This window comes from Erpetoichthys calabaricus, chromosome 8, assembly GCF_900747795.2.
Source record: "Erpetoichthys calabaricus chromosome 8, fErpCal1.3, whole genome shotgun sequence".
NCBI lineage: Eukaryota > Metazoa > Chordata > Cladistia > Polypteriformes > Polypteridae > Erpetoichthys > Erpetoichthys calabaricus.
Genome location: NC_041401.2, coordinates 15,035,087 through 15,047,694, shown reverse-complemented (window position 1 = coordinate 15,047,694; position 12,608 = coordinate 15,035,087). Strand labels below are relative to the sequence as shown.

At 40.3% G+C, this 12,608-nt stretch overlaps 2 protein-coding genes across 3 annotated transcripts in view; both read right to left on the bottom strand.

Moving 5' to 3' along the window:
• Positions 1-12,608, bottom strand: part of LOC114655349 (cholinergic receptor, nicotinic, alpha 1 (muscle)) — a 156,799-nt gene that overhangs the window by 108,124 nt on the left and 36,067 nt on the right. The window lies entirely within an intron of this gene.
• The window catches only part of LOC114656481 (acetylcholine receptor subunit alpha-like), a 77,844-nt gene that overhangs the window by 29,291 nt on the left and 35,945 nt on the right, over positions 1-12,608 (bottom strand). Inside the window, exons 4-7 of the mRNA XM_051930669.1 lie at positions 8,665-8,774; positions 8,340-8,535; positions 7,170-7,407; positions 4,373-4,596 (exon numbers count right to left, since the gene is read on the bottom strand). Of these exons, the coding sequence (XP_051786629.1) occupies positions 4,373-4,596; positions 7,170-7,407; positions 8,340-8,535; positions 8,665-8,774 (768 nt within the window). The remainder of the gene's footprint in view (positions 1-4,372; positions 4,597-7,169; positions 7,408-8,339; positions 8,536-8,664; positions 8,775-12,608) is intronic.

Below are 12,608 nucleotides of genomic sequence, written 5' to 3'. Positions count from 1 at the left end.
GAGTCTGTTATCTTGAGGAGACAATTTAAAAAAAATAGCAAATTTGCATGTACACTCTTGGCTTCTGTATATTCCCTCTTAGATTTAGCTTGTATTTACTGTATTCACATATTTTAGCTTGCACTAGGGATATCAGTTGCTATGTGAAGTGTCAGACAAGGCCCTTTCGAAATGCACATGCATCCTGAGACAAACTGCAAAAAAAAAAACATGAGAGCTAAAGGTCAAACACAACATCTTGTAAATGGTCAAGAACCTGCTAGAATATTCTGGTTAGAGAGAGAGGAAGAAATGGAATAAGGTGTCTCTGAGAGAAGAGTATTATATATTTGACAACGTTTTTTAAATAATATTTGAATAAGATATTAAAAGAGCAGCCACCAAACCCTACTCCTCCCTGGTTGCCGGTCTGTCACAATATGTACATTATATTTTAGGAAATTTATCAGCCATTCAGCCCTTTGATTTCTACTCCAAACTAAAGCATCAAACATGCAATTCGCCCGTGATCCTGTTGTACCAGAGACTCTTGCTCTGATAATGGTGATGATGCACTCTGTGTCTCTGTTTACATGTGCCAGGTTAAACCATTATTATAATTCAAGGTATGCACTATTTTTTTCTCTCATTTTTGAGTGTTTTGTACTTCACTGCCTTTTTTTTTAATGGTGGGTGTGTTTGTGGGTAATTGGATGTAAAATAACTAAATCGATTTTTTAGGGGGAGTGTGCCACCTGCCAAACATGCCCAATGCCAGAGTGAATATCCAGTAGCGTTGTGCAGCAACCAAACCTGGTAACGCACACACCAGCACCTGCTTATATTATGTAGATTTTGAGCTGCTAGTTAACCAAACAGCCTTTCTCTGCACAAACCAGCACTTGACTGGAAATCAGTTTGAACTGGGAAGTTGGAATTTCTAATTTCCTAGGCGGACTTAGGACAACAGGTGGGATTTCCTACTTAGAAACAACAGCCTGGTCTGTCAAGTCCGAGTTTGTCTGACTTCAGATTATGATGACAATCCAGAATGGCGACATACAGTCGTGGCCAAAGGTTTTGAGAATGACCCAAGTATTGGTTTTCACAACGTTTGCTGCTTCAATATTTTTAGATCTTTTTGTCAGATGTTTCTTTGGTATACTGAAGTAGAATTACACGCATTTCATAAGTTTCAAAAGTCTTTTATTGACAATTACATTCAGTTTATGCAAAGAGTCAATATTTGCAGTGTTGGCCCTTCTTTCTTTTTCAAGACCTCTGCAATTCACCCTGGTGGGCTGGCAATCAACTTCTGGGCCAAATCCCGACTGACAGTTGCCCATTCTTGCAGAATCAATGCTTGCAGTTTGTCAGAATTGGTGGGTTTTTGTTTGACCACAAGTTCTCAATGGCATTAAGGTCCGGGGAGTTTCCTGGCCATGGACTCAAAATTTCGATGTTTTGCTCCCCAAGCCTCTTAGTTATCACTTTTGCCTTATGGCCCTTTGCTCCATCATGCTGGAAAAGGCCGTGTTGGTCACCAAGACTGTTCATGGATAGTTGGGAGAGGTTGCTCTCGGAGGATGTTTTAGTCCCATTCTATAGTCATTGCTCAGGAACAGGGCACCTCCAGTGCAAAACTTGCTCAGGAATGGCAGCAGGCAGGTGTGAGTGAGGCAAAGACTTTTGGAGGATGGCCTGGTGGGTGTCAAGAAGGGCAGCAAAGAAGACAAAAATAACATCAAGGACAGACTGATATTCTGGGAATGGACTGCTAAGGACTGCTGGGGGAAAGTCATTGTCTCTGATGAATCCCCTTTCTGATGTTTTGGGACATCCAGAAAAAAGAAAGGGTGAGCAGCGGCTACCATCAGTCCTGTGTCAGGCCAACAGTAAAGCATCCTGAGACCATTCATGTCAAGTGGGGTTGCTTCTTAGCCAAGGCAGTGGGCCCACTCACAATTTTGCCTAAGAACACAGCCATGAACATAGAATGGGACCAAAACATCCAACTAGAGCAACTTCTCCCAACTAGCCAAGAACAGTTTGGTGACCTGCAATGCCTTTTCTAGCATGATGGAGCACCGGGCCATAAGGCAAAAGTGAGAACTAAGTGGCTTGGGGAACAAAAAATCAAAAATTTGGGTCCATGGGCAGGAAACTCCCAGACCTTAATCCCAGAGAATCCTCAAGAGACGGGTGGACAAACAAAAACCCACCAATTCTGACAAACTCAAAACATTGATTCTGCAAGAATGGGCTGCCATCAGTCAGGATTTGGCCCAGAAGTTGATTAACAGCCTGCCAGGGTGAATTGCAGAGGTCTTGAAAAAGAAAGAAGGGCCAACACCGCAAATATTGACTCTGCATATAAACAGAATGTAATTGAAAATAAATGCCTTTGAAATTTATGAAATGCTTGTCATTCTATTTCAGTGTACCATAGAAACATCTGACCAAAAGATCTAAAAACACTGAAGCAGCAAACTTTGTGAAAACCAACACTTGGGTCATTCTCAAAACTTTTGGCCACTGCTGTACACCATGCACTTTAATGAAAGCTGTAGTGTTATACTGTTTATTAGCACTTTTATTTGTGTCTTGGTAAATCATATACAGTATATACACACATTACTGTTCCCACTTCCATCTGTGGACATGTTGCTTTTGTGTTTGGGTGCACAAAATACGGCGTAATGCGTTGTTCAGCAGTTGTTTGTATTTCAAAAGAACAAGCACAACAAAGGTTTTTCTGGAGTTGCCCATATTGGTTTTCCAAATGTTTTGCTGGAACATGGTCGACTCAGATGTTACATCATTCCCAGCTCCAACATCACACTTCTGAGGTAAATGGAACACAATCATAGTCACTGACATCACCACCACCACCAAGATTTATTTCTATAGCATATTTTCACACAAAGGATGTAACTCAAAGTGCTTTACAACATGTCACCAAGACAATACCCAACACATCATAGTGTTAGATTTTAGGCAGGAACCTTATTACTGTTTATTAATATGAAATGAAATAAAGAGCTGGTTATCTGTTCATTAATTGTTTATTAAAACTGCTTACTCCACTTTCAGGGCTAGAGAGTTTCAGCAGCATTAAGAGGAGAGAGATAGGAAGTTGAGCTTAACTGGATGCTGGCCACACTCTTGCACAGACCCAGAATCACTCACACAGGGTCAATTTAGAGCAGTAGTCCTCAATCACAGTCCTGGAGGGCCGCAGTGGCTACAGGTTTTCATTCCAGCCAGTATCCTAATTAGAACTCAGCCCTTGCTGATAATGATAGTTGGTGTTTAACTCTATGCCTTGTTCGTGCCTTTATTCATTAAAGACAGATTGTAATTACTTTGTAGATCAGAGGTTCTCAATTACAGTCCTGGAGGTCTGCTATAACTGCAGGTTTTCATTTTAACCAATTTCTTAATTAGTACCAATTTATTTACTACTAAAGCAATACTTTTTGGGCTTAATTTTAGTTCTCTTGCCTGTTATGATTCAGAACCCTTAATTGCCTATTTTAGATTTTAGCAGGTGCACTTAAGTTTTAATTGTTGCCTGTTTTCTTAATCAGACCTTAATTAAAAATGAGATGCTGATAACCAATAAACCTGCAGCTCTCCAGCTAATGTGCTTACCATGAAGTGTCAGTGATAAAAAAATGTTTAGAAATGAATGAGAGGGGAATTGGAAGGACCATTAAGTTTAAATCTATTCTGGTCCGCAAAACACTTGGATAATGTTCTCACAGAAGGAAACTCTACAGTGCAATTCAAATTTCTCTTGGATGAATTCAAGCATTAACAAGCTAAACAGTTCAATACCAAGTTTCATTATCAGCATGGACTGTCTTCTAATTGGGAAACTAGTTGGAATAAAAACCTGCAGCCACTGTGGCCCTCCGGGCTCATGATTGAGGACCCCTGAGAAGAAATTAAAGTACAAACAACACCCACAGAGTAACCAGGCATTGCCAGTGAGCCAGAAGCTACACAACATCATATAACAAGTCAGGGTGTCAGAGGTATTAGGCACAAGCCAGTAAACTGTCCTAGAGAGGGTGCCAGTCATACTCAAACACACTCATACTCCTAGAGGCCAATTTGGAATCAATAATCATCCAGAAAAAACACACCTTTTGGGTGCAGGAGAAACCCAAACCAACAGGGACAAAATGTAAACTCATTGCTGACAACAATTAGGTGCACTAATTGACCCCTGGATGCTGGATCCACAATGCTAACCACTGTGCCACCCAGTAATATATTTAAAAAAAAGATTAACCACAAAGGGGAAAGATTTCTTGAATGAAAAGATAAATTAAACCCAAGCAGTAGCCCACATCAACCTACCTCTTCCTCTCATAGCTGAACTCACCTTGCGCACCCACTGGGGCATGGTGTGTGTGCTGGGAGAGCGATGGTGGGTGTTAATCACAATCACTGTAATGATGATGGATGTGATGACAAACACCATGGTGAATAGCATATATTTGCCAATTAGGGGCACAGCGCTGGATGTGGAAGGGATGAGCTCAACAATAACCAGAAGGAACACAGTCAGGGACAGCAAGACCGAGATGCTCAGAGTCATCTTCTCACCTACAGGAACAAGACAAGAGGCTCATTATCAGTCTGCCTGCCATAAAGAGCAGCAAAGGGAACTACGCATTTTTCTAATGAGCTTTATCAAGAAAAGAAATGACTTTATTTTTGTGGGAAGTGACCAGTGAAGGCTATTGCAGAATTTGTATTTTGAAGGAGTTCAGTTACCAGTGACTTCAGTTAGTCTTCATGTAACTGCCAACAGTTTTTTTCTTTTATTCCCTAGCAGGTGCTAATCTCTCTCTATATAAAATCCAAAGTCTGTTTATACAGTATGTTTGTCCGCATTTCACGAGAGAACTACTTAACAGATTTAGATTAAGTTTTTTTCTATAATTTGCTTGAATATTCCTGTTGATTTTGCGACTTCTCTCATCGCACTAAGAATCAAAGTTTGCTTGCAACAGTGATTAGTAGGTCCGAATCGAAGAGAGAGGGAGGCGGGACCTCAGGAGTAGGGAGCCGGGCTGGGCCCTCCTCACTCACATGTCAGTGTCCATTTGAGTCGGGTCTGTATATCTGTCCACATTTCACGAGAGAACTATTTAACGGATTTAGATCAAGTTTTTTTTCTATAATTTGCTTGAATATTCCAGTTGATTTTGCGATTTCACTCATCACGCTAAGAATCAGAGTTCGCTTGCAGTAGCGATTAGTAGGTCCAAATCGAAGAGCAAGGAAGGTGGGCCAAGGGGAGGGGGAGGCGGGACCTCAGGAGTAGGGAGCCGGGCGGGGCCCTCCTCACTCATACGCCAGCCTCCATTTGAGTCGGGTCTGTATATCTGTCTGCATTTCACGAGAGAACTATTTAATGGATTTAGATCAAGTTTTTTTCTTTAATTTGCTTGAATATTCCAGTTGATTTTGCGACTTCTCTCATCGCACTAAGAATCACAGTTCACTTGCAGCAGCGATTAGTAAGTGTGAATCAAAGAGAAAGGGAGGTGGGACCTCAGGAGTAGGGAGCCGGACGGGCCCATCCTCACTCACACGCCAGACTCCATTTGAGTCGGGTCTGTATGTCTGTCCGCTTTTCACGAAAGAACCATTTAACAGATTTAGATCGGGTTTTTTTCTATAATTTGTTTGAATATTCTGGTTGATTTTGCGACATCTCTCATCATGCTAAGTATCAGAGTTCTCTTGCAGTACTGATTTATAAGTGCGAATCGAAGAGAGAGGCTGTGGGCCAAGGGGAGGGGGAGGCATAAAATGAATCGTTTTAACTTCAGGTTTGGCCAGAGATTATTCCTCATTCCTGTAATCATTGATACATTCACAGTACCACATAAAAATTGTTTTGCTGTATCAACATAAGCTCAGGTGATTGCTATAAGCAGCCCAGATGTCAGAAAGGTACATACTCTTTAATGTTTTGTGATTTTTTTAATTTGCACCAAACTTCATCTTATTAATGAAGGAAACCAGACGTTTTACGTTGCATTCAGCCATTTTCTAATATTATTTTTCCATTATAGGGTCACAGGGAACCAGCATTTATTGTGGCAGCATCAGATGAAATACAGGAACTAATGCCAGGTGTCATGCTATTCAACTGTTGGCTGCACTCACAGACACACACCCACACTCACTCTCAAAGTAGAATTCCCAGCCAGCTCAATGTTCAGGTTTTTACCAAGTGGGAGAAAACTGGATCACTTAGGGCAGGGGTAGGCAACGTCGGTCCTGGTGAGCCGCAGTGGCTACAGGTTTTCATTCCAACCCAATTGCTTAATTAGAAACCAATCATTGCCAATCTCAGCCCTTATTTAATTTTATGGCTTGTTAGTCTGTGCAATGTAAGGCTCTTATATCGTAGATTTTTTTCCTTTCCAAGGATATCATCCAAATGATATGAAGCCTAAAACAGATCATTTTCAGTCTGTCACATTTTTCTATTAAGTGTTTTATTAAATCAAACAGTGCATGATGAACACACACAGATGTAATTGGAAAAAAGCTAGCTGGAGAACTGCTGGCTGCTTTGTCTTTTACATCTTATTGCTAATAAGGAGCAATTAAAACACTGAATGCAGCAGTTTAAGATTGAAATAAGCAATTAAGGTTGGAGAACCTTAACAAGCGAGACCACTAAAATGAAGCATCAAAATGTCACTTAAGCAATATGTGCTTCATCAGCAATAATTGAGTTCTCGTTAAGGAACTGGGTTGGAACAAAAACCTGCACATACTGCGGCTCACCAGGACCGACGTTGCCTACCCCTGACTTAGGGGAAAAACAAAAACAAATAGAAAAAGAGGAACATGCAAACTCCAAAGAGATTCAAGCGTAGGTCATTGGAACTTGGTGGTAACTATGCTAAACTTTGCACCTATTTATGAAATTAAATGCCAGAGAATTCTTTCAAAGCATAAAAAAACTATTTGAAGAAATGTGCCAAATAATGAAAAAAGAGGATTTTTAAAGATGGATGAACAGTATGGCTTCCAGCAAAAACAATTGACATTTAATGTTTCTGCACCAAGTAGTGCCTACGTAATCTGTTAAAAATAAGCACATTAATTATAACAGACCAAAAAAAAAATCAAATCCAACTCAACCCACACACCTGAGTCAGTAGGAAGATAAAACACCAGTCCAGTCAAGAAGGAAAAAATTATACAGGGAATAATGACGTTAACAATGAAGTAGAGAGGTAGGCGCAACATGAGGAAGTGGTAGGTGATGTCCAGATATGGGGTGTCAGGGCAGCAGGAATAATTGACCCTGTGCTTCCAGCCCCGATAGTCTTTCATAACCCACTCTCCGCTTTCCATGAAGTTGCTTAAGTCTGGACGGTCGTTTTCCTAATAAAATGAAAATGTGCAAAATAAAATAACAGTATATTTTGATACAATTCACAGGAAAACAAATAACCTGCAAAAAAATCATGGCGGCCTTTTAAGACACAGTTTTCTTTAGTGCCTTATTAATAGTTAAGAGTGAATGTTATTAGAATCGCTGGGATATTTGATTTGGTGTCCCCCTACATATGAATAGCAACAATAACAGTTTAAAATAAATCAAAGGACTATTCACATTTTCAATTACAGATATGGTGCCTCCCCAAATATTTGAATTAACAGTACTATAGAAATGCACTGAAAAATTTGATTACATTCATGCATCTCTGCTGCTAACATCCTGAATGAGTAGAAAGGCCTTAAAATGTACAACAAAGCACAAAAAATAAACCTAATAACTAATGACTAACTAGATATCAAAGACACTATATAATAGATAGCTAGCTAGATAGACATACAGACAGTCAGCTAGCTAGCTTGATAATTTTATTGATGCCAAAGGAGAGTTCAATATGCAAAAATCAATTAAACAATAGAAAACAGAGGACTTGAAAAGCTGGCCAGAGGAAATATTAAATGCAAGGTATACATGGAGTTGGCATGCAGACGAAACCAAACTTTCACTGACAAAACCCACCATTGGGAGCAACTATGAATACCTGTCCCTCCTCGTGGTACTTCCCTAATAATGCACAGATAATGTCACTAAATAAAAGTTCACCAAGGGGAAGAATTTTGCAATGAAGGGCAGCCTGTGGTCTTCTGCTGCAGAATTCTTCGTTTTCTAGTGTGTGGGGCCTCCCGTGAGATATTCTCAATTTGAAGAAGCATGCATGACAAACAAACGACAAGCCTGCGCATCTTCATCTTAAACCTGTTGAATTACTGAGCTATAAGGACATACAGACAAGTGACTAGTCCCCAGATTTTCTTACCGGGTTGATAACAACACAATGGCCATCATATGTCCAGGTGCCCAGCTTCATGCTGCAATTCTGCAGGTCAAATGGGAAGTGTGTCACAATGATCTCACAGTAGCTTTTAAAAATAGCAGGAGGATTCCAGGTGATCTTCCCACTGTGTTCCAGAAGTACTTTGGTTTCATGCACAATGGCAAAGTCACCATCGGCACTGCAAAACAGTGATTGCAGATTTAAGAGAGGACTTCTATAAGAAAATGACTGTATGTCCTGCCTACTTGCAGTAGATGTTATCTATCTATCTATCTAGATGTTCAGCTGCATATTCATTTTCACCTACTTGTTGTAGAGGACAAGATCTGGGCGCCAAATATCGGTTGAAGGGATCCTGATCTTTTTTATCCCCCCGTACTCATCTGGATTCCACTTTAAATTGACATCAACCCATTGCTGGAGAAAGAAAGAATATTACAGCACACATGATGGGGGACACAAGTTGATAGATCAATAAGGATCAATAATATTCTTAGTAAGCATGCTCTTGGGAACATTGATGGTTTACTTATTCATACCAGTTGCAGCTGCTAGGACAATCGACACTTATTAGGTCAGCGGTTCTCAAACTGTGGGGCGCAATCCCAAAGTAACAAAAAGGGGGGCGTGAAGATGTGAAAAAAAGAAAACAAGAATCAAAAATATGAAAAATACATCTATTGAAACCAAAACAAATTAACTTAAACTACATTCTGATACTAGAAAAATAAATATAGAGTTAGATAAATGTTGATAAAAGTTAGGTAGGTAAAATAAAATATGCATCTATGATATATCATTAATTAAAAAAGTACAAATTGGTATTAGTGGACTCCTTTCAAAAAAACGTTAGGGGGTCGCGATTAAAACTGTTATGAAAACTCGGGTCGCAAATACTTAAAAGGTTGAGAAACGCTGTATTAGGTCATAAATCCATAGTTTATTATGAATACATTATGTAACTATACTTGACCTAAGGTAAAATTAATTTTACTTTGTAGTTAAATATCTTATCTGATGTGTTAGCCAAGCTTAAATGTCTATCGAGGCCCTACATCTTTTTGTATAGAAACTGAAACACTGTTCTCATCCATAGACAGTTATTTTATCTTGAACGGTCACGAGATACCATCACTTAATTCCCAATCAGCAGTAAAGCTGACCATACGAATAGCTGACTCTAATTGTTATGGTCTCTAAGAGATCATAGGAGTGTTTCAGCAAGTCATTTGTTGAAAGCAGTGTGGCCTTAAAGAAATAAAATGAACTGGCAGCATGTGGTGAAGCACGTTAAGGGTCCACGGTGGTGTGGGATTTTTAAATATACACAGTGTAGTTCAGATTGGTTAGGTGTGGATGCATGTCATATAAGGGGTGTGCAGTGGGGAAACTGGCTGATTGCTAAGCGCTCAATTTAGCATTAAAACTTCATGGGTCATTAAGCAAGGCACCTGCACCCCCAGAGTTTATAAGGAGTCTAGGTAGGACAGAAAGGATGGAAGAAAGGAAGGGAAAAAAGAGCTGGAAGCAACTGAAGTGTGAAAGACTGGAATCAACAAAGAGTGCAACCAGGAGTGTGAGATGGTGTGGTTGACAGAAGGCAAGGCAGTTTAGAGAAGGCTCCATGATGAGCAAAAAGAATGGCGGTCCATGAGCGGGTCACTCCTGCTGAGCACTGAAGTAGCAGGACCAGCCAATGGCTTTGCAGATCATCCTAAGGATGTCAAGAGATGGTGGTGGGACAATGGATCCAAGCTTTGGGAGTCCCAGCAATAACCAGCTGAGGTGGTTGGGCCAAAAGCTGTTTAATGGATGACTGCACTTGTCGGTGCCCCAGCCTCACTATGGAGGAGACAGAAGAGAGAGATGGAGTGAGGCACATGAAAGACAAGGCGGAAAGAACCTGATTTTACTTCTGTATTATAGACTTGATTATTAGTCTATGTATTTGGATTATTTATTAGACAGAGTTTAACTTCCACTGAGCACTTGCTTTTATTGAATATTTATTGGATTCTTTATTTATTGAAAAATGGATTGCACTGCACTTATTTACTGGACACTGCCTGTTTAATTTGGAATAAAATAGACTAAGCAATTTTTTTTACACCATCCTTTCTTGTTTTATTGCACTAATCCATCTCAGTTTCATGGCTATCGAAGTTCAGGAAACAGGAAGATGACCACGGCTGCAGGTCTGGGGCATCACACAGGAATACCAATTTTGTTCTCCGCAGTGGGCACAGTATAGCACTAAAAAATGTTCTATAAACGCAATATTCATGTAAAGGTCATAAAAATAATTGGCAGGTTCGAGGGACATACAGTAGCTCAAAAGATTAGGATATAGTCCAATGAAATGCATATGCAGGCCATTATCCTTGAGAAATATGTCATATTTTAAGTAGAAACATAACACCCCACGGCGGCACAGTGGCGCAGTGGGTAGCGCTGCTGCCTTGCAGTTGGGAGATCTTGGGACCTGGGTTCGCTTCCCGGGTCCTCCCTGCGTGGAGTTTGCATGTTCTCCCCGTGTCTGCGTGGGTTTCCTCCGGGCGCTCCGGTTTCCTCCCACGGTCCAAAGACATGCAGGTTAGGTGGATTGGCGATTCTAAATTGGCCCTAGTGTGTGCTTGGTGTGTGGGTGTGTTTGTGTGTGTCCTGCGGTGGGTTGGCGTCCTGCGGTGGGTTGGCTCTGTCCAGGATTGGTTCCCTGCCTTGTGCCCTGTGTTGGCTGGGATTGGCTCCAGCAGACCCCCGTGACCCTGTGTTCGGATTCAGCAGGTTGGAAAATGGATGGATGGATGGATAATACCCCACCTACTAGGTATGTTCTAGATGGCACTTGGCCACTTCTAAGATTATTAAAACTTTGACTCTGCCTCTACTCGCTACAAAGCACCTAACATCAGAGGTCTAGTTTAATGAACATTTGTCTTTCTATATAATACGCTACCATGGCTGTTCGTTTGTCTGTCCAGGATTTTAAATCACCTGTAGCTCGCAAACCGTTTGAACTACTGACCTGAAATTTGGGACACATATACTACGTGACATCTAGTGTCTGCTTTTGGGGTGATGATTGACCTCCAAGGTTATTCCTCTTTTTATTTTTATTTTATTTTAGAATCAACTTTCGGCAGCGGCCGTACTAAGTAATTGCAACACAAACACTGACTTAATCAGTTTTAACGTGAAAAGATGCCATTGAAAGAAGGGAAGAAGCAGGCTGCTAAGGTGGAGAAAAGAAGAGCTGCTGAGGAAGCAGCAAGCACATCAACCTCTGAGCAAACGAATGCTAAATGTACAGAGAGAGAGGATGAAAACTAGGAATGCTCAAATCAAGTGTATTTACTGCACGGTATTGTGCAGTGTACCATTACTGGTATATAAATAATGTCTTTGCATCCTATGAACAATTACACTCCAAATTGAATCTCCCATCAACACAACACACTATCTTCAAATTAGAAACTTTTCTAAACAAAATCTGCCCAGTTTTCCTCACCTTCTACATATTTCCATTCTAGATGGGATATTGATCAGTCTTGGGGACTCAGACAGCATTTCTATAATATATAAAAACATTTTAAAGTCCCTTCTTTTTAAAGATCCCAGAGTACAGTGGGAAATGGATCTCTTACTTCAGAAACAGAGTGGAAGGCAGCAATGCACAGAATTCACTCTAGCTCTATATAAGCAAAATATTTGATTATTCAACTTAAAATCTTATATTGAGCACATCTGTCTCATTTAAAATTGTCCAAAATGTTTCCAGGGCAAGATTCAACCTGCAAACGTTGCAATCGAGCTCCAGCCTCATTAGGCCACATGTTTTGGGCCTGCACCAAATTAACATCATTCTGGACCAAAGTCTTTAAATCCCTATCAGACAGCCTTGGTGTCACAATCCCTCCTAATCCACTAACAGCTGTGTTTGGTGGGCTCACAGAGGGACAAACAAACTATAATCGTCTTTACTTCACTATTAGCACGTAGACTTGTGTCAATCAACTGGAAGAATCCTAATTCTCCTCTTTTAAGTCAGTGGGTAACTGATGTTATATATTATCTAAAATTGGAAAAAATCAAATTGGCACTTAGAGGATCTGTGTAGAACTTTTTTAAAACCTGGCAGGAACTAAATCAATAACAATTTAGAATAAGCATTTATATTAAATTTTAAATCACATATTAATCAGATTACTAGGACAACATTTTTCACTTAAATACAGCAAAAGTTAGACCTCT